The 22961-nt window shown below is 39.5% G+C and overlaps 1 protein-coding gene across 1 annotated transcript; it reads left to right on the top strand.

Moving 5' to 3' along the window:
* The first annotated feature begins 12222 nt into the window (after positions 1 to 12222).
* LOC121773800 (hyoscyamine 6-dioxygenase-like) lies at positions 12223 to 13974 on the top strand. The gene is made up of 3 exons (XM_042170716.1): positions 12223 to 12735; positions 13027 to 13345; positions 13578 to 13974. The coding sequence occupies exons 1-3, from the start codon at positions 12287 to 12289 to the stop codon at positions 13830 to 13832; spliced, it is 1023 nt and encodes a 340-aa protein (XP_042026650.1). The 5' UTR covers positions 12223 to 12286; the 3' UTR covers positions 13833 to 13974.
* Positions 13975 to 22961: the final 8987 nt, after the last annotated feature.

The following is a 22961-nucleotide window of genomic DNA, read 5'->3' as shown; positions in this document are numbered from 1 at the left end:
GTGTTATTATTAATAATGATTTTGATATTATTATTGTTATTTTACTTTTAGAAAGCTGAATAATTGTACCTCTTTCATGATTTCATTATTGCATTAGTCAATGGATTAGGACTTACTACATCGAGATCTCTAGATTACGGGTTGATTGCATTATGCATATATTGATTGGAGCAAATATTTAAAATAATTATTTCGTTGTCATTGTTTTGTTTATTCATTATGGAACCATTTACGAATAATGATGTGATATTCCTTATAATTAAATTCATAGCCATATTGAAAAAATTGATGCGGACGTGTTATTATTAATAATGATTTTGATATTATTGTTATTTTTCTTTTAGAAAGCTGAATAATTGTACCTCTTTCATGATTTCATTATTGCATTAGTCAATGGATTAAGACTTAATACATCGAGATCTCTAGATTACGGGTTGATTGCTTTAAAAGATTATGAATGAAGAACAAAAGATAAGAACACAAGTTGAAGAAGATGAACTCCTTTTTGAGAAACCGAATGGAAAACTCTTATTGATCGAGTAGTGAGTGTATACAACTGATTTTTCACACACTACAATGAGTAAACAAACTAACTACTTATACTAGAACTTAAGTGAAAGAGATCTTCACAAAAGTTTATTGAGCTAGTTCATAACCGCCTCCAACGGCTATCATCCGTTCTCCTTGATCAAGCTATCTTCCTTTCTCCTTGATCAAGCTGCAACTCCACCGTAGTCTGCAGTTTCACCATACGCATGCATGCACCCATGCTTACGCCTTGATCAACCAATAATGCTAACAATCTCCACCTTGGCTGGTCATGGCTTGATGTTCTCAAAATTTCATAGTATACAAGTTTACTAGCCTGCAACAATACTCAAATTTTTCTTTGCTCAACGGCTTGGTGAGCATGTCTGCATGGTTGTGGGCAGTGTCAATTTTTAACACCTTAATCCACCCACTCTCAACTTCATCTCTAATGAAATGGAGCCAAACGTCGATGTGCTTGCTACGCTCATGAAACATTTGATGTCTAGCCAAGCAAATCGCCTCATTGTTGTCACAGTAAATAGCAACTGACTTCTTATCTATGCCAAACTCTGAGACCAAACCAAGCAGCCATTTACTCTCTTTTACTGCCGAGGTAAAGGCCATGTACTCGGCCTCTGTTGTAGACAACGCTACTACACTCTGCAAGCTCGATTTCCAGCAAACACCCGAGCCAAACAAAGTAAAGATATAGCCTGTAGATCTTCTAGTATCAACATTGGCTGCATAATCTGAGTCACAGTACCCAACCAAAGGATCCCCCTTAGCTCCACCTTCTGAAGTGAACAGGATTCCAAGATTCTTGGCTCCATTTAGGTATCTCATCATCCACTTTAAAGCACTCCAGTGCTGCCTGCCATAATCTACCATGTATCTGCTTGTAGAACTTATAGCATGAGCAATGTCTGGACATGTACAAATCATCATGTACATCATACTTCCAATTATGTTGGAATAGGGAATGAGTTGCATCTCCTTGTTCTCTACCTCATCATTAGGTTTCTAATGTTTTGACAGCTTGAAGTGAACTGCCAGAGGAGTGGTTGTACTCTTCATGTTGTCAGCCTTGAATTTCTTCAAAAATCGGTTGATGTAGTCGGTTTGGAATAGCCATAGCTTCCCCTTACTTCTGTCTCTGATTATGTCCATCCCTAGTATTCTTTTGGCAGCTCCAAGGTTTTTCATTGTCTTTCATTTCAAGGAGTGAACTGAGCTGAGCTGGCTCTTTATTTTTCTGATCTCAGTAACATCATTTCCTGATATTAACATATCATCCACATACAATAGAAGATATATTGGCTCCTTATCCTTCTGCCTTTTTACAAAAACGCAGTTGTCATATTGTGATCTATTAAAGCCAAGCTGTGAAAGATTTTCTCCAAATTTCAAGTACCATTGTCTGCTGCTTTGTTTCAGACCATACAAGCTCTTTTTGAGCATGCAAATTTTTCCTTCTGATCCAGGGACTTTAAAACCTTGTGGTTGAGCCATGTAAATGGTCTCTTCTAAGTCTCCATTCAAGAAGGCTGTCTTGACATCAAGTTGCTCCAATTCCCAATCTCTCTTTGCTGCTATAGCTTACAAGACTCTGATGGAGTTGTGCTTGACATGTGAGAAAACTTCATTAAAGTCAACACCTTATTGCTGGTTGATGCCCTTACCACCAGCCTACCTTTGAACCTGATGTTGTCAGCTTGAGCTACCTCAATTTTCTTCTTAAACACCCATTTGTAGCCTATCACTTTCCTGAATTCTGCTTTATCAACAAGTACCACCCATGTTTTATTCTTGAGAAGAGAGTCAATCTCCTCCTTCATGGCTTGGATCCATTGTTTTGATTCTGGACTAGAAATAGCCTCTGCATAAGAACTAGGCTCTGAGTATTCCAGTTGTTCAGCTATGTGGAGAGCATAAAACAGCATTTCAGTGTCTCTGAATCTTGATGGAAGCCTGATATTTGTTCTTCTAGTCCTATCCCTTGCCAACTGATAGCCAGTGAGATCTTCCTTAGCATCCGAGCCTTCTGCTATAGTATGATCTGTGTTTTCATGTGCAGGATCAGTGATCTCACTTTATCTTTCATCAACATATGGGTCATTCTCAGCAACTTGAGCATCATTCTCCACCTCAAAGTGATGATCATTATCCACAGCTTCGAAAACTGATTCAATTTGCTTCTCTTTGAGAAGAGGCATCTTGTGCTCAATGAAGGCCACATCCCTACTCACCAATATCTATTGGTTACCAGGCTCTAGGCACCAAATCCTAAATCCCTTCACATTTTTTTGGTATCCAAGCATGATACATCTGAGAGCTCTAGTATTCAACTTCTCTTGCTTCTGATGTGCAAAGGCTAAACAGCCAAAAGACTTCAGTCTACTATAATCTGACTTCCCACCATACCATCTTTCATCTGGAATTGCTCCACCTATTCTAGATGCTGGGCATTTATTGATCAGATAGGCTGCAGTGGAGACTGCTTCTGCCCAGAAGTCTTTGCCTGCTCCAGATGAACTGAGCATACATCTTACTCTCTCAAGTAAGGTTCGATTCATTCTCTCAGCAACTCTATTTTGTTGAGGGTTTGCAGGGACAGTCTTGTGTCTCTTGATCCTCTTCTCTTGGCACAAAAGATCAAATTCTCTGGACAAATATTCCAGTCCATTATCTGTTCTCAAGGCCCTTGGTGCAGAAGCTTTTTCATTACTTACCTCTATGCACCAATCTTTGAATGTTTTGAATGCATCAGATTTTTCTTTCAATATGTACACCCAGACCTTTCTTGACCAATCATCAAAGATTGACATGTAATACCTCCCTCCACCTAAACTCTTGACTGGTGCAGGCCCCAGAGATCTGAATGTATATAGTCTAGAGGAGATGAGGAGGTGTGTTTACATGTTGGAAAGCTTTGTTTCTTGGACTTTCCCAGCAAGCAATCCTCACAAACTTCCATCATTTCCTCTGCACTGGCCTCTATCATGCCCATCTTGATCAATGCTTTCAGACTTCCCTCTGTTGGATGTCCTAGCCTCTGATGCCACATTTTCAAATCTGGTGTGGAGACTAAATGTGACTCACCTTCAATTACTGCGGCCTGAAGATAATATAGGCTACCATTCCTTTTAGCAACCATTTTGACCTGAGAGTCCTTACAAATCTGCATCTCACAATGCTGTGATATAAAGGAATATCCTTTTTCTCCACAGTTCCCAGATATATTAAATTCCTCTTGACTTCAGGAATATATCTGACATCAGATAGCACCTTGATAGATCCATCAACTAATCTTAACATGATGCTTCCCATCCCTCTGATGCAGCATGGCTGATTGTTTCCAAGAAGCACAGTGCCATGTGCCTCCCTCATATTCTGAAACCATTCTTTTGTGGGACACATATGAAAAGAGCAACCTGAGTCGATTATCCAGAACCCTTTCTTACATTTATCTGTCACATTCATGACCTCAGGCACCTCATCAATCTCACCATTCACAACATTAGAGTAGGAATTCCCTCCATTAGCTTGCTTCTTCTTCCAGGCATAGCACTCACGCTTTAAATGCCATGGCTTCTTGCACCAATGGCAAGAACGGGTCTCTTTAACTCCAGAGACTTCAGAACTTTTTGATATTCAGGGATTCTGACTGCTGATCAATCTTCTTAACTTCCCATTTCTGCAATTTCTTGGCCATAAGAGCAGCATGAACCTCAGCAAACGTAATCTGCTTGTCTCTCCCATATAAAATGAATCCCTCATTTGATCATATGAATCTGGCAGAGCATTGAGCACAAAGATGGCTATGTCTTCATCAGCTATCTTTACATCTACTGCCTCTAGATCATCAATGGATTTGGAGAAGTCTTCTAGCTGCTCAAGAATTGGTTTATCCTCCAAGAAACTATAGGAATATAACCTCCTTTTCATGTAGAGACAGTTAGCTAAGGATTTGGCCAGATATACCTCATCAAGTTTCTTCAAAATTCCAGCGGCGGTTGTCTCAGCTTGCACCTCTCTCAAAACCTTGTCTCCAAGGCACAAGACTACTGCACAATGCGCCTTGAGAAGCATTTCATCGTGCTTAGCCTTAGCCTTTTCGTCGAGAGCAGGACCTTTTCCCTTCGCATCTTCATCGGCTGGGGTTAGAGCAGCGGCCAAACCCTGGTGCACAAGAAAGGCTCGCATTTTCATTTTCCAAAGGCTATAGTCATTCTTGCCTGTGAATTTTTCAGCATCAAGACGTGTCGCCATTGCTATCCTCTGGGATCGTTCGAATCCTTCCCACAGACAGCGCCAATTGTTAAAATATTATGAATGAAGAACAAAAGATAAAAACACAAGTTGAAGAAGATGAACTCCTTTTTGAGAAACCGAATGGAAAACTCTTATTGATCGAGTAGTGAGTGTATACAACTGGTTTTTCACACACTATAATGAGTAAACAAATTAACTACTTATACTAGAACTTAAGTGGAAGACATCTTCACAAAAGTTTGTTGAGCTAGTTCATAACCGCCTCCAACGGCTATCTTCCGTTCTCCTTAATCAAGCTATCTTCCTTTCTCCTTGATCAAGCTGCAGCTCCACCGTAGTCTGCAGATTCACCGTACGCATGAATGCACCCATGCTTACGCCTTGATCAACCAATAATGCTAACAGATTGCATTATGCATATATTGATTGGAGCAAATATTTAAAATAATTTTTCGTTGTCGATGTTTTGTTTATTCATTATGGAACCATGTACGAATAATGATGCGATATTCCTTATAATTAAATTCATAGCCATATTGAAAAAATTGATGCGGACGTGTTATTATTAATAATGATTTTGATATTATTATTGTTATTTTTCTTTTAGAAAGCTGAATAATTTTACCTCTTTCATGATTTCATTATTGCATTAGTCAATGGATTAGGACTTAATAACATCGAGATCTCTAGATTACGGTTTGATTGTATTATGCATATATTGATTGGAGCAAATATTTAAAATAATTATTTCGTTGTCGATGTTTTGTTTATTCATTATGGAACCAACCATTTACGAATAATGATGTGATATTCCTTATAATTAAATTCATAGCCGTATTGAAAAAATTGATGCGGACGTGTTATTATTAATAATGGTTTTGATATTATTATTGTTATTTTTCTTTTAGAAAGCTGAATAATTGTACCTCTTTCATGATTTCATTATTGCATTAGTGAATGGATTAGGACTTAATACATCGAGATCTCTATGTTAAATGGTGTAGTACAATGGTCCCTAAAGTTGATCGTGCAAATAAATCAAGTAAAAATACCACTTGATTAACAAAACAAAATTTTATGATTCTGTCTGTGTCTCATTGCATTATTCAGTTGGGGACCAATTATTTGTTCGGGTGCAATTTCTTACAAATTGACCAATGGTGTCACGCTCGTATGAGTTTAATTATTGAATGGCTATTGTCTACAATACAGACTAATTAAATTTTAATTACAAAAGTTAAGAGTAATTAATGTTTAAGGTTTATCTAAAAAATCCTCAATCGTATCAAATTTTGAATTGAAAGACGATATGTAAGTAGTATGTTATTTTAATTAAAGAGTTTTTGATAGATGTAAGGACATGGGGAAAATCGCAGCAATAGGCTAGTTTGCCTTTAAAATAACGAAAATGTACTCATTTTGTTATCTATTCCACATATGGGAAAAACGCCAATGCCAATGGCGTGTATATAACTAAAAACGCCAATGACAATGGCGTGTATATAAGTAAAAACGCCAGCATGGATGGGGTTTTATACTGTCTTCATATTTCACCCGTATTTTCTCCAAATATAGTTTAAATAAAACACGCCACTCAAGTTGGCGTGTATAAATGAAAAACGCTTCTGAGGTTGGCGTGCTTAGGAAATAAGAAACGCCGAAACGAATTGCGTCTTTTGGTAAAGACGCCATCGAGGTTGGCGTGTTATAATTAGAGAGTAAAGACGCCAACACGAGTGGCGTGTTTACACAGAATCATATAGCCGCCTCATCCAGATCGCGAATAAACGCCAACCACACACTTCGCGAAAACTCATCCAAAGCAGCGCCCCTCTCGTCGCAATTTCGCCCTCCTCTCCGTGATTTCTCCATCCATTCATCAATCGGTGCTTGTTTTCCCCAAATTGGTATATTTTTTTGGTTAGTATGCTTATCTTTTACATTATTAGAGTAATTGTTGGATAGTTAGCTAGGGTTTGTAATGGGTTGTGAATTGAGTTGAAATTGATGTTGCATTGTTAGGGTTTAAGTGAATTTGTGTATTGTTGAGATAGTTGAGATATTTGATTTATTTGAGTTTTATTTGGCTTATAAACGTAAACCCTAGTGACAAATTATTGATGTATATTGTTTAGTTTGAATTGTTTAATTATTATTAAGCATATTGGCTTGTTTGAATAGCATTATTGTGGATTAATAGTTGAGATGTTGGTGTTTAGTTAGAGTATAAATTATTGAAATTGTTTAGGTTGATGTATGTTGTTTAGTTAAAATTGTTAATGTTTTGTAGTTAAACTGATGTAGTTAAATTGATGTATGTTGTTTAGTTAATTGATGAATTGATGTAGTTAAATTGATGTATGTTGTTTAGTTAATTGATGAATTGATGTAGTTAAATTGATGTATGTTGTTTAGTTAATTGATGAGTTAACGTAGGTGAATTGATATTTGTTGTTTAGTTAAAATTGTTATAGTTAAAATTGTTAATGTTTTGAATTGTGAATGTTGTGTAGGTGAACTATGGCATCATCTTCAAGTGCTCGCCGAAGACTCTTATGTGGTCCTGAGGACCCCTCCGTATTATATCTGCAGAGACAACACGTCTCGAATAACATATGGGCAGGAGTGCCATCAGAAGATGTACACTGCAGAAGGTACGAAGGAATCATTTGGGATGTTCCCATACATCCGCGTGTTTTGGCTGTAATTGACGAGATGGGGTTTGGCGGGATGTTGAGGTGTGGTCAACCGAAAGACGTTGACCACCATCTTATCACCGCATTAATTGAACGATGGAGGCCAGAGACTCACACGTTTCACTTTCCAGTCGGTGAAGCTACAGTGACTTTGGAAGACGTGGAGGTCTTATGGGGCCTCAAAGTTAACGGGGAAGCTGTGACGGGTTATATCCCCAGTAAGGATGTCGGTTATTGGACGCAAGCGTGTCTGGATTTTCTTGGCTTTATACCACTGTTGAGCTGAAAGAACTGGTTTGGAAGCAGACGAGTTTATCAAAACAACTGAGGGTTGAGTTGAATGATGACCACGACCAGTGCATATACGTTCAACGCGCCCGTGTTTATTGTCTGCTATTACTTGGTGGTCTGTTAATTCCGAACGCCTCCGGTAATAAAATTCCATTCTTCTACCTTCAATTTTTCATGGATGTAGGACGTTGTGGTAGCTATAGCTGGGGTGGTGCGACTCTTGCCTGCTTGTACCACAATCTTTGTGAAGCTGCACTTGCAAAGAGGTCCGATGTCGGAGGAGCTCTTACTCTATTACAGTTGTGGGCTTGGGAGAGAATCCCAATTATTAGACCGATGATGCTAAATCCCATGCCCATAGACTACGTACCATGTGCAATCGCGTAAGTTGTTCACTAAATATTTGTTTTTAAGCATTATTTTTATTAATTTCCATGTTATTCGCTCATAATTTAATTTTTGTAGATGGAATGGTCCGGCCTCTTATGTGAAAGCACCCGGACATTGCATTGAAACTTGCAGAGATCAATTCTCTAGAATGCACTCCAACCAAGTAATTTACGTAACTGAAATTGTTGTTTGTTTGTTGTTTTGATTGAACTTGTTTTGACTAAATTTGTTTCATATTTAGTTTATTTGGAGGCCGTATGTCATGCGAACTCTGCCGGAAGTTTGTGTTGCCGGTCGTCCTATATGGACGTCGATCACAACACTTATTTGCTGGAATATGGTTGAGCCACACTTGCCACAGCGAGTGTTGTGACAATTTGGGATTGTCCAACCGTATATCCCGTTTGTCGACCGGTTCCACGGAATTGATTTTGCGAAACAGGATCGGCGAGGCAAAGCTGGCCGGAATTGGGTTAAGTGGCACGCCGCTCATATACAAAATTGGGATAATAGGCACAACATGGTGTGGACCGATTCGGAGTACTCGATGGAGCCTATAGCAACTTATGAGTACATGGATTGGTTTCGCCGGATAACCGTTGTGTACCTAACAAAACCCGGCGTGCATGCTCAGGAGGGCTTCCATGAAACGGCGTCCTCCCATAACTATGCGGTAAATTGAAGATGGTCTCCAGATATCTGGGGAAGTTGAGACGATGGACTACCGTCCTTCCCAGCACTCTGAGCTGGACATTGACATGCCCGTGCGGCAAAAAGGGAAGCGGCGTGGAAAGAAGAACGCTGGTGGAGAGTCGTCATCGGCAAGGATGGATACTCAGTTGGGTGATGAGTCCGATGGCGATTTTATGGCTCCACCTCCACCAAGATCTGCCGTTCGGGGTCGTCACTCTGTCAGCCACACTGGTGGTACAGGTGAAGATATCAGTCTCAGTGATGTCCACCAATCTCCACCACGGTCTTCTGTGAGAGACGACGTTTTTGGTATTGATTTAGAGAATGCCGTAGTTCAAGATACTCCTCCGTCTAGAATCCCTACCTCCAGAATCGGGAAGGGAATCTGTGGTCTGTTTATGCGGAAAAGGCGAGACCCGTGAACGTTACTTTGCTATTTTTTGTTTATTTATTAAGTTGAACGTTGTAATATTTATAATTTTGCTTGTTTATTGAGTTGATCATTATAACTTTTCAACAAATAGTTTTGCTTATTTATTGGACTGAACATACTGAAGTGGAGTATTGGAATGAACATATAGTTTGTGCATAATTATTGTAACTTTGTCATTGGAGGAGGATTGTAAAGAAACATTATGCGCAAAAACACGTGTTGGCGTTTTATACTTGGGGCGATTTCTGCTCGAGATTTAGACACGAAAACAGACATTCTGCATTGACTCGCCCTTCCGGTTGGCGTGTTATAAAAAACGCCAATGTTGTTGGCGCCTTTATGAAAAGACGCCAACTACATTGGTGTGTTATACTTGGACGATTCCGTTGGAGATTTTAGCCACGAAAAACAGACATTCTGTATTGACTCGCCCTTCCGGTTGGCGTGTTACAAAAAACGCCAATTCTGTTGGCGTCTGTATGGAAAAACGCCAACTTGAAAGACGTTTTATAACGGAAAAACGCGCCTTTATAGTTGGCGTTTTATGTGAAACACGCCAATTCCATAGGCGTCTATAATTAGTAAACACGCCAACTGTGGTGGCGTTTTATCACGTAACACGCCAACACGAGTGGCGTGTTTTATTTAAACTGTATTTGGAGAAAATACGGGTGAAATACGAAGACAGTATAAAACGCCATCCACGCTGGCGTCTTTACTTATATACACGCTATTGGTATTGGCGTTTTTCTCATATGTGGTAGATAACAAAATGGGTATATTTTCGTTATTTTAAAGACAAACTAGCCTAGAAATGCGATTTTCCCTAAGACATGTAACCAATGAACTATTTTATGATATATAGTCGGCTACATGACAGTAATATAATCTCATTTGAGAATAATCGTTATCCATATAGCATTTCATTTGTTTCTTTCAGTTTCTTATCCTGGTAGACCACGAGATAATTAAGCTGGCAAAAAATTTTATATTGATTTAGTGATACCGAGTAAAATTACTATACTCCCTCTGTAAAAAAAATAGACTAATACATTGGTAATATGAGTTTTAATGAGAAATCAGTAAAGTAAGAAAAAAAATTAGGTAAAATATAGAGAAACTTTTCAAAATAGTCTGCCTAGAGAATATGAAAATTTTAAATCGTTCTTCTAACGTCTGGGATCATAACCCTAGCTTATATTTATATAAATTATAAGCCTTTTATTTTCTATTCGGTCTCTTATCAAATAGAAAATCTCATATGGTATTTACACTTATTTTCATAACAAATAAATACATATGCTCAAACTTAATCTTTATTAGATCACTTTAATTGAGCTACTAAAAGATAGTCATACACATTGAATTAGTCATGTAGAAGCCCAAATTTCTAATATACTCCCTCCGTCCCGGACTACTCGCACATTTCCTTTTCGGTACGGAGATTAAGGAATGAGTGTATAGTAAAGTCAACAATTGCGTCTGTAGGTGATAATTTTTACTAAAAATGGAAAGAGTGCAAATAACTTGGGACGCCCAAAAAGGAAATAAGTGCAAGTAGTCCGGGACAGAGGGAGTATTACCCTTTATTCTTATTTTCTTCCTCTGCCCAATGAAGTTAGTGCATTTTCATTTTGAACAAATTTTTTTTCTCTCATGAGGTGGGCTTCATTTTCAACTAACAACACTTCAATTACTTTTTTTCTCTCTAATACTTTATCAATTTTGTATTAAAAGCTATGTAGTATCCAAAGTTCTTATTTTCAATGAGAAATGGGAGTTTAAAATTTTATTTATTAATACTCTCTCTGTCCCTGCCTAAGCGAGACGTTTTTATTTTGGCACAGGAATTTAGGTAGTGGTGTTTAGTGAATTAAATTATTAATAGTAAAGTAAGAGAGATAGTAAAGTAAGACACAGAGAGGATAAAGTAATAAAGAAAAAGAGAGAATAAAGTGAGAAAGAGAAAAAAGTAAGAAAGAGAAAGAGAGAATAAAAAAGTAAGAGAGGGAAAAAAGTAGGAGATATAAGAGAAAAAAGTAGGAGAGATGAGTGAGTTGATTGTTGCCAAAAAAGGAAACGTCTCACCTAGGTTGGGACATACCAAAAAGGAAAACGTCCTACTTACGCTGGGACGTAGTATAAGATTTGACTTTTAAATTTTTTTTAAAAAAATCTAATGTAATACTCCCTCTGTCCCACAATAATTATCACTCTTTTCCATTTAGGTCTGTCTCACAATAATTGTCACACTTTATTTTTACCATAAATGGTAAGTAGGTCCCACATTCCACTCACTCACTTCACTCACATTTTATTATAAAACCAATATAAAAAAGTCGGTCTCACATTCCACTAACTTTTTCAGTCCCACATTCCACTCACTCACTTCACTCACATTTTATTATAAAACAATATAAAAAAGTCAGTCTCACATTCCACTAACTTTTCCAACCAATTTTTTTTACATTTCTTAAAACTCGTGCCCACAATAAGAGTGACAATTATTGTGGAACGGGGGAGTATCACCTAATCAAAAAATTTAAATTTTCTATCAGAATTTCTTACCCTAGAAATTTTGATAAGCTTCATAAAATTAACCGTTTTTTTTCTTTTAATACTTTAATTTGGCTTTTTTTAAGCTAATTCTTCTTCATCTCTATTAAAAACAAAAATTTTAAATTTCTTTCACCCAGTTTTTTTTTATCTAATTCTCTCAAAGAAAATGTAATTTTTTAAAAATAATATGAGTTGTGACACTATAAAGTAAGAGGAGAGCGTACATAAACTCTATCTATATTCTCATTGATCCCCAATATTATGGTCCCATGGTTAAAAAAACGTTATTCTTGATAATCATTTATTAAACCTTAGCTCCAAATGATACAAATCGAGAATTGCTATATAAATCGCTCATTCACATAACTCAACAACTGCACATACTAATAATATCCCAATCATTTATTCAAAGGAAAAAAATATGGAGACTCTAATGTCAAACTGGCTCAATCCCGTGGAAAATACACCTGAAAAATACATATTCCCAGCCAACCAAAGGCCTGGCTCCCAACCTTTCCCAGTCATGAACGACATCCCTCTCATCGATCTTCAACACCCCAATCCACAACACATCATTCACCAGATCATCGATGCATGCCAACGCTTCGGAATCTTTCAGGTCATCAACCACGGGATCCCAGGAAGCCTGATGGAGGACACGATGGCCGTGATGAAGGGATTCTTCGCAGGGCCGGCCGAGCACAAGGCGAGCTTGTACTCGACCGACCTCACCAAGAAATGCCGAATCTACTCTAGCACCTTGAACTACGACTCCGAGGAAGTCCATTACTGGAGAGACAATCTCACTCACCATTGCTACCCTCTCCATGATCACATCCACCTCTGGCCCCACCACCCTCCCACTTATAGGTATTGAGTCGTATCATAGGGTCCTGTTAGGTTGCTAACTATCTTAAATTGCTAGCTATGTCAACGGTTGACATACAAATGCCTTAGTGTTGACAAAACATAGGTTGTATACATAGTTATTAGCAGTTAGCAATTAGCAAATAGCTACTGTTCACATTCCACATATCATATCATATATTTCTCGATAACAATGGTGATTCTGACTCCTTTATATTAAAGTTGACAAGTCTCCCCTTTATATCAAGCCTTTTAAGGGGATGAGTGATTCGTTTCTAACATTACAAATTGCAGACAAGTTGTTGGGGCATATGCCGTTGAGACGAGGAAGTTGATGGTGAGGATTTTGGAAACCATATGTGAAGGGCTTGGGCTGAAACCTGATTACTTGGAGGGGGAGATGACCAAAACACAGCTGTTGTCAGTGAATCATCACATTCCATGCCCTGATCCGAGCCTCACGCTCGGGATGCCGCAACACACCGATCCCAACCTCATCACCATCTTGCAGCAGTGCTCCGTCCCGGGCCTCCAAGTCTTCCGCCACCACCAGTGGATGGACGTCCCCTCCGACCCCACCGCGTTCCTCGTCGTCCCTGGCCTCCAACTCAAGGTTTCAAAATTAGATTATAATTCCTTTTTGCGCGTCATTTCATTAAAATAAGTATTTTTTTTTTCCTTTTCTTATTTGATGAAACAACGTTGTTTGACCATCATCCTCAGATGACATCGTTTTGTATGAGATAATTGAAAAAAATGAAATTTTATGATTTTTTACAAACCTTTGACCGGGATCTTAACATACTTCATGATTTAAATGACTATTAACTAATTGTTTTATTAAGGTGATGAGCAATGGGAGATTTTGGAGCCCGATTCATAGAGTGATGACGCATCGAGAAGAGGCGAGGACGACTATTGGGACGTTTCTGATTCCGTCGAATGAGATCGTCATTGAGCCAGCCGGAGATAGCCCTGCAGCCTATAGAGGGTTCACTTATGCAGAGTTTTTCAAGTGCTTCACTCGGAGCAACTGTGATGCTGATACTGCACTCACCTACTTCCAGACCAACTCTAAATCACCAACACTACTCAAATGAATTTCTCTTTGTCATGCTTGATAAATTTATCAATCTATATTTACTTTTATTACGAATTATATGTACAAGCTTGCAAGTTTGTGTAATGGGATTGGGGAGTCATGAACTTTATGTATAGAATAACATTTGAATTTAGATCTAATTGGACACCAAATTTACAAACATGTGATTTGAATTCTGACCCCCTAAAGCTGTAGAGCTTATTTAAAAAAATAGAACTGAAATACAAAAATTAAATAGGGAACAATGCATTTTTGGTGGTGATCAAGTTATAGCCTGTTAAGGGTGTTTGAGCATTCATTTTTGGTCGGTCTGTGCGCGGGAGTCGCTCCCGTCGGGCAGATAACTCGGCGGCTGGTAAAACACTCCGCCGTCCAATTAGGATCGGCGGAGGGAATCCAAAATTAGGATTGGAAAACACACGTATCTTTGGTGGGGAAAATATTTCATTAATTGATTGAATAAAATGATAACAATCTCTACTATTTATAATACTCTAATACTACTACCATAACTTATTGAACAAGAAACAAATATCTAAACAAATATGGAAAATATACGGTAAACCAAAATATAACTAAATAATTCGGAGATATATAGGATCGTATCAACTCCCCCACGGTTGAAATCCACCTTGTCCTCAAGGTGGAACCATAAAACCACGAAGAGAGTTGAAAGTAGAAGCTTTCGCGCGGTACCTCCTCCTGGATCAAATGCCCACCACATAGTTGTGCGTCCCCCTTCATCATTTCCATCAAAAAACACCAATAGAGAACCGTGTTGGGTATAAGATATGGCGGACACCCCCCCCCCACATTGTTGTCGTGACAATTCAACGCTAAAATGAAAAGTTTTGCTACACCTCCATGAATGCTCAAACACGGCATGTCATTTCCCAGAGGAATCAACCTTGCATCGGCGTCGAGCGACGGTAATCGAAGATTCATATTTGTAACATTACTGACATTCAAATCCACATAGACACAAGCAAGTGCTTGCGAACCGAAGTGAGCATCCCTTGTCTTACCCAATTCTTCCTTTTTAAATTTAAACTCATCCTCAGACAACCTTCGCTTCTGTTCCATTTCCTCTTGACTGTCCTGTTTTTTCATATCAATTCCAGCCTGGATGTCATTAACAAGGCTCTGATTCTACATGCACTCTCTCTTGCTCGGCTTCTCAGTCAACACATTGAAATCTTTTTCTTTCGGCTCTAAACTAGATCAAAGGGCATCGTCTTTATTTTCTTTCTCCAGCAAGGTCGCTATATCTTCTTTCATCTCCAATTCCTTATGTGTTGGAACACTGAGATAATCAATCTTCTCATCATATGCCCCGACGAGCACTTGCAGCAGCGTATTGTCGGTCTTGACGATCTCTTCGAGGGACTCGTCATTTGGTACAACAAGATTAGTACCCCCATTGTGAGCAACGTTGTGGGGAACATCCTCAGTTAGATTATCGTTATCAATATTCTCCCCAAACAATGCATTCACGCGGGCGAGAAGGGCGGCTTGGTCAAATTTATAAATACGCAGTTTCTCGTTGTAATCACTTACGGTGGCTAATTGGGCTGGGCAAGGCGAACGACCCATGAGATAGAGAGTATTGGGCAGATCATGCTGCTTCCCCGAATCAATAAACTTGCTGAACTGTTGTGGCCGGTGCGTGAAGTCGGAGCGTGGCGGGGCAACGGCAGGCAACGGAGTTGTGTCGTGACTCAGGAATCGGTCGAACTGCGGTGACCGGTATGTAGGTTGCTCGGCGCGGCCATTATGAAGATGTTAGTGTCGCCTCGAATACTCCTCAAAACCCTGTCGCTGACGGTGGTCTCTGCGATCGTCCCACCCCCTTGATCCCAATTATTAGCAATGGTTCGCGGATAGGGTTGGTCGTGAAAGCGCCCCCGATACCTCTCGTTAGGATGTCATGGAGGAGTTGGTCCATCTGCGAGCGGGAGCGGCGATGGGTCGCCATGGCTGTCCTGCACTTCGATGCTCTCCCCGTCGAGAGCCGGCTCAGGTCGTGGCGGAGCATATATTCTTCCAATACGACGATCCGTGGCATCCCACTTGTTCTCCAACTTATCAAACGCAGCAAGGAGATGATCCAGCTTGGCATGAATCTCTTTCCCGCGTGCGGTCTATGCTGTTCTAGGAATCGTCCAGCGGCTATACCTGTCCGGCTGGTAGAGTGGTTGTTGTGGGTGGTCGAACTGCGAGGGCTCTCCCCCCTCGGCCTTCCAGGCTGCTGGAACACGTTTGGGTGGCAGCTAAAAGCTGTTAAACCTGTGTGGCAGGGCTTTGCGATAGCGGAACTCCAAATCGGGCAGCGACTGTGTATGCTTGTGAACGAAATGGCGATGGTGATTGTGTGTCATGATGACGGATCGAGGTGTGGTTGTGGTGGATGATGATCGTCTGACTTCAACGCAGAACGCGGGAATCCTTCCCGTCAGGCGTTGCAGAAGCAGAGCTGTCTGACGGCCTGTGCTCGGCAGACAGGTGGGACAACAACCAAAACAGTTGCTGTGCGCGGAATGGTTTCCGTCGGGCAACGATGTAGCTTTAGTTCGAGATGGTGGAAGGGTGAGATCACGATGAAAGCACCAGTTGTTAAGGGTGTTTCCCTTAACAAGCACCGGCGGCGAGTTTCGCTCGGCAGTGGAGATAAATTTCCAACGGCCAACAGGCTCGGCGGACGGTGGTGGAGTTTCTGTGCGCGGGAGTCGCTCCCGTCGGGCAGATAACTCGACGGATGGTAGAATAGGGTCATGACCATTTCATTCGAGTCTGATGTCATGTGAGAAGTGTCTGTATTTGTGTGTTTTTTTTGGGAATCTTATTCTTTTGTTTCCACCGGCATCGTCTTTGCCCCCTTTTCCTGGTTTAGAAAGACTGGTTTGAAAGGACCAGGAAAAACCTATTTAGAGTAGAGGTAGTCGCGGAACCGCCATCAGGCCTGGTTCACTCTTGGCTAAGCTCTATGGGCGGTGGTTTTTCGATCTGATTTCTCACTTGAATGAATAGGGAAATAGTAAACCTTCTTATAATACGATATTTCGAGTTGGATGAAAAGAGCATCGACGGAAACATTCCTCACAAATCGGTCATACTAACTCCGTAACGTTTTTTATGCCATATGTATTGGTGTTGTACCCTGCGATCCTAGTTGAACCTGTTTCATATCTACTAAAAATTATTCAAGATTAGGTTTTTTTAGCATGAATAGGAAGGCATTCATGATATAAGGGTCAAACTGTTGTGCTTTTGTTTTTCTTCTTCTTTATTGTTTGAGTTTTTTAATTGGCAGACATTTGTTAGCATGAATTTGGTTTTTGAGCATGAATTGGGTTTGGGTTATTTAATTGGCAAACATTTTTAAGAGTTGTGTTGGTTTATATTTTATCATGATTTGGTAGGCATTCATCATATAATTGGCAGACAATTTTTAATTTTTTATATTATGTGGATGATGTGGAGCAAAAGGAAGAGAATGTATAAACTAAGGTTCTGAGTGTTTCTGTAGCAATTTGTTTGATATTTTTAATTTTGTACATTTTCAGTTTGGAGACAGAATTTATCCGCATATGTGATAATTGAATAAAGAATTTACTTTTATTTTTAGCTTTTCTTAGGCTTTGGACATGTTTTGCTTGATTAATACATATTCATAATTAGAGCCAAAATATAATTCATGCAAATTTAAAACTTTGTAATTAGGATTTGATTTTAACTTCAATGGTTTATAGCATTGTAACAGTTGACAGTAATTTTGTTCATGGAATCTCATCAAATATAATTATGAGTGGATTCTTCTTGCTTATTGAAGACATACTACAAAAGCATCACACACGTACCATGATCATTATCCGTGAATTCTTGAAACTTAGTAATGGTTCTAAGCGGATTAAAAAGAACTAGACACGACGTTTATTTCGCCGTTTGGTACGCATACTACCTAGATCAGTCATCTTACTAGATTGATATGTGTTACTGATCGGGACTACATAAATAATCTACGCATGGACCGAAATTATTTTGGGAGATTATGTATTCTTCTTAGTGAAGGAGCTGGGTTGGTAGATGGATCATTTGTTAAAGTAGAGGAACAAGTGGCTATTTTCTTAAGTGTTTTATCACATCATAAAAAGAATCGGGTGGTTAGTTTTGATTTTTGGCGGTTCGGTCAGACAGCTTTATTCTATGTCCATGTTGTCCTCCGAACCATCATACTGGTGCATAGAATGTTTATATCTAAGCCAACTCCGGTACCTGACTAACAGTGTTAACCCTAGGTGGAAGTGGTTTAAGGTAAAATGTCTAAGATTTACTCACATGAATCGGATACTATAGAATTTTCGTAGACGTTTTTTTGTCTAGTGTTCATTGATAATTATATATGTCTTGACTTGTAGGGTTGCTTAGGTGCGTTAGATGGGACATATATTAATGTCTGAGTTCCAATTGGCTAACAAGCCAAGTTATCAAACTAGGAAAGGACAAATAACCACAAGTACCTTGGCTGCGTGCACAAGGGACATGCGTTTTGTGTATGTTTTACCGGGTTAGGAGGGGTCCGAAGGTAATGCACGTATCATACGAGATGCAGTTTCTCGTCCATTTGGTATCAATGTCCCCAAAGGTAATCCATGTGCATGTCGTCTAAGCTAATAGTCTATTGTAGAATGTTTATCTATAAATTCCTTCAGCATAAATCATAACAACAATGGATTATGCACTTGTAGGTAATTATTATTTGTGTGACAATGGGTATGCAAATAGTGAAGGTTTTTTGACACCTTACAAAGGAGTTCGATATCATCTGCAGGAATGAGGTCCGGACACTAAGAGGCCTAAGAATCCTCGTGAAATGTTCAATATGCGACATACGAGTGCAAGGAACATAATTGAACGGGCTTTCACTGTTCTTAAGACGCGTTGGGTTATTCTATGTAGTGCATCTTACTATCCAATCGAAACATAAACTATGTTGATAATGGCTTGTTTTCTGTTACACAATTACATAAGAGGGGAGATAACAATCGATCCAATTGAATATTTAGTTGACAATAACATGTTTGACAATGAAATTTTTGCTGAGGAAGATGATACTGAATATGTAGAAGTTATTGATCCTACAATTGATTAGAATAACAGATGGGATCAAATGTCAGCTGACATGTGAATGCGTGTGAGTATCATATGTGTCTAAGATTGAAGCAGCAACCTTATTCCAATAACATAGTTTGAGTTGTGAACCTAGGATGAGTGTTGAAGCCATGTAGTAGCTTTATTTAAAGAAGATACTATGCGTTGTTACCTCATGAAGCTGAAAAGTATTCAGTCATCACATGCTTGCTAGAAGACCAAAAAACGTAACATTCAAAGAATGCAATTATATCCAGATTGAATATTATTTTCTTCTCACTTGTGTAGCTTTATTCCATAGTTTGAGTTGTGAACCTAGGATGAGTATCATTGCTTCACACCGTAAACAAAAAATGGATTCGAAACCCAAATCTCAAGATGAATATCTTTATCATGGGATATGGATGGATGAACTAGACAATTTGATTCTTAGTTGTATTCTGAGAGAGAAGCAATTGCATAAGTTCGAGGGTATGATCATCCCGCCAGAATTCTTGTATGAGGCCGAAGCCACCGTCGAGGAGGAGACATGCAGTCATGTTAATAGGGACGACGTCTATAACCAGTTGCAATTCCTGGAGCGCCGCTACCAAACCTTCAAATCATTGGTCGAGCATCCGAATACACGATTCGAGCCCTCGTCGAACAAGATTTTTGCATCTGAAAAAACTTTGATGGTCATCCTAAAGGTTATTTTGATTTCAATTTTTTATTATGATGTACTGATAATATTAGAGGTCTCCAAACCGAACCGGCCCGGACGAACCGCCCGGAACCGTCACCGGCGGTTCCGAACCGGAACCGGAACCGTCGGCAGCGGTTCGAACCGGGACCGGAACTGCCCGAACCGCCGGGCCGGTTCAGGTTCACAAAAATTGAAGAACCGTAACCGGCGGTTCCGAACCGCCGGTCTCGCCGGAACCGCCGGTTCGGCGGTTCCCGACACCTCCCGACACCTTTTCAGGCCTACTTCCTAGCCTTTTCAGAAACCGCTCCCCCCGCCGCCGGTTTGGTCAGAAACCATTGACGGAAACCGCCGGTTTCGGCCGAAAAAACCGCCGGTTCCGGCGGAAAACCGGCTGTTCCAACGGTAATTACAAAAATTTGAATTTTTAAAATCGACGAAAACCGCCGGTTTCTAATTTTTACGTTGTAATTTGTAAATTTTACGTTGTAATTTGTAATTTTAAAGTTGTAATTTGTAATTTTGAAGTTGTAATTTGTATCAATAAAATTGCATTTGTACATCGCTTTATTCTAATTTTATTTATGCAAAAATATTTACATTTTTTACTTGAATTACAAATTTACAAAAAAAAAATTAAACGAACCGGCGAACCGGCGGAACCGGCCTGGAACCGGATTTGCACCGACGGTTCACGCGAACCGGCGGTTCACGGTTCACTAACCGGAACCGCCGAACCTTGGTTGGGCCGGTTCAGGTTCCATCATTTTCCGAACCGGAACCGGTGGTTCCGAACCGTGAACCGCCGGTTCCCGAACCGTGGTGACGTCTAGATAATATGCTCTATGTAATAATAGAATTTTGGAGTTTCTTGTGATTAGAAAAATGCATGTGTTGGAGCATATACAAACAATGGAGAACCAGAGTTCAAGCTGCTCCAGAAGCATTGTGCTCTCGGACAATACCATTGATCTCAATCTGGATGTTGATGAGGGCCAAGGTGAAGAGCATGAAAGTGGATATAAGCATGAGAGCCAGCTACTACCACACAAGTTGTTCGGTGAGAGTTCACACTCCTGAGCCCGTGAGTCATCAAATTCCGAGGAGATTCGAGCTTATGCACGTGATCGTGACAGGGAGCTTGGACAATGATCTGAAAATTTCAATTACCACGGCTTTGACAACGCCCCAACAAGAACACTAGACTCCTCAAACAGTAGCTCTTGTGCTTCGTTAAAGCCAACTTTATGGTGGCGCCGACCATAATCGTGAGGTGAAATGCAAAATGAACAACACCATCATGAATCTTATCTATTGTGCTGCAAACAGAGAATTGCCACTTGGCAAATAAGTCGTATCTTGCGACATGGTTGTTGTCGTCTTATGCATGTTGTGAGTGCGTGGTTTCATGTGTAGTCCATAGAACTATTTCAATTCTAAAAATTTCACTCTGCGATATGTTATGTGACTTTGTTTGTGAAATTAACATGAGTTTCAGAAAATATGGCCAAGTGTAGTTCATTCAATTTGCTAATAGTTTGTATTAAAAGAAAAGTTGTATGAATTAGAAGCATGGATGTTGTCGTTTCTCAACATTAATTTACTAATGGTTACCAATGTTGGCTAAAAGTAGAATTGGAGTTTTAAAAGGTGCTTGTTTTGATAGTATAAGCATCGCTTCTGAGTTATGTTAGAGCTGAAAATGGCTTTTGGTCACTGATTTTTTTGTGATAAGGCATCCATGCTCTTAACATAAAGTAAGCATTAAAACACTTAATCTTTCATTTGATTTAAAAAATGAATACGATAATTTATATAAGAAAACATAAGCATACTTCTTAACATCTCACCTCATCATTTATATAGATATAGTATGACTTCACTCCTACAAATAATGATTCCGAAACAATTACTAGTTATACTAAATATAAACCAAATAATTAATAAAAAATCATTTATTCTTATAAGTCCATGAGGGCACAATAAGCATAAGCAGGGAATTATAAGTAATTGGACACAAAATTACAGTCATAATATGTCACATATATATTCTGAGGTTCCATAGATTCCACTAATAAAGTCATAACAACAGTCACCTAATACAGACCAAGGCCGAAGCCCAATATTTTAAGCTCATACATTTGAGCATGACAACAAAATAGACAAAAGATCATGAGTGCAATTATAGTTCACTGCACATAAGGAGGATTAGATATCATCTCCCACAAAATAGCTAAGTCAAAAGATCAAACATCACGAATTAATGGTGATTCTTCTCCAATGCACGAAGAACGAAGTATGGTAGAAAGCTTCAGGAAGGTTATTGAATAAGTCCAAATGTTCGACTTTGCTGAAGATGAATTCAGCGGTGTCGATTTGGTGCCCAGGAGTTATGCCTTGTATATTACCAAGCATGCCAAACACTTTCTTTCTTGCCTTGCTAACATCGAACTCAAACTCAGTCCTATTAGCCAACTTATCAAGCCTAGAGCTGGTTTCATCTTGTCTTTTAGCAAGCAATTCAAGAAAAACGTCAGTCCTATCAACGAGTTTGCGCTTCTTACCTGTTCTCTTTGGCAATTGAGTTGGGGTGTTACCGTTTGTCTTTGCGGAAAGCTGAGTTCCGGTTTCATTGTCTCTCGTACTCTTATCAGCACTAGCTTTAAACTCAGCCTCTTGACTCTCATTACCCACATTGAGATTTGAGCGCACGCCATGGTAAAGCTCCTCCAAATCCCGGCCACCAGAGCTCGTTGCCCGATCCTTGCCAAACATGTCTTTCCATTCATCAAACATATGCCACGACTTGAAACGCTTGTAGCTTGCATTGTTATCCATCTACAACAACATTAAACACCCATCACCAATCAAACACATTAGCTCTTATAAAACATGTGTAAACATAAGGGAGGGCCAATAATAGTAAGAAGCACACCCTAACAATTTGTTCTCATTAGTCGTTATCACAATCAATCTTGTGATCGCCCTTGTAATTGAAGCCAACGCCACTTCGTTTGATAATGTTAAAGAGAATAGTAGATTTTTTTTCCATTGTTGGAACTGATATGGGTTCACCTTAATGTCGCTTTTTGGGCATTCACGCTTGATGATTTCCTCAATCCAGGCTAGATACCCGCCACAGAAGCCGTTATCTGATTTCCACTTGTTCACAACAAGGATCTTTTAGGGCTAACAGTAAGGCCTCTTCCTCACGAGTAGACCAGCTCCATCAAGACCGATCTGTCTTCGGTGTGCAACCAGCCATTTCTCCAAGGAAATCTATACCAACAAAAT

The sequence above is a fragment of the Salvia splendens genome, chromosome 17 (assembly GCF_004379255.2).
Source record: "Salvia splendens isolate huo1 chromosome 17, SspV2, whole genome shotgun sequence".
Taxonomy (NCBI): domain Eukaryota; kingdom Viridiplantae; phylum Streptophyta; class Magnoliopsida; order Lamiales; family Lamiaceae; genus Salvia; species Salvia splendens.
Note: the sequence above shows the minus strand (reverse complement) of the source record. Positions and strands in the feature narration are given on the sequence as shown.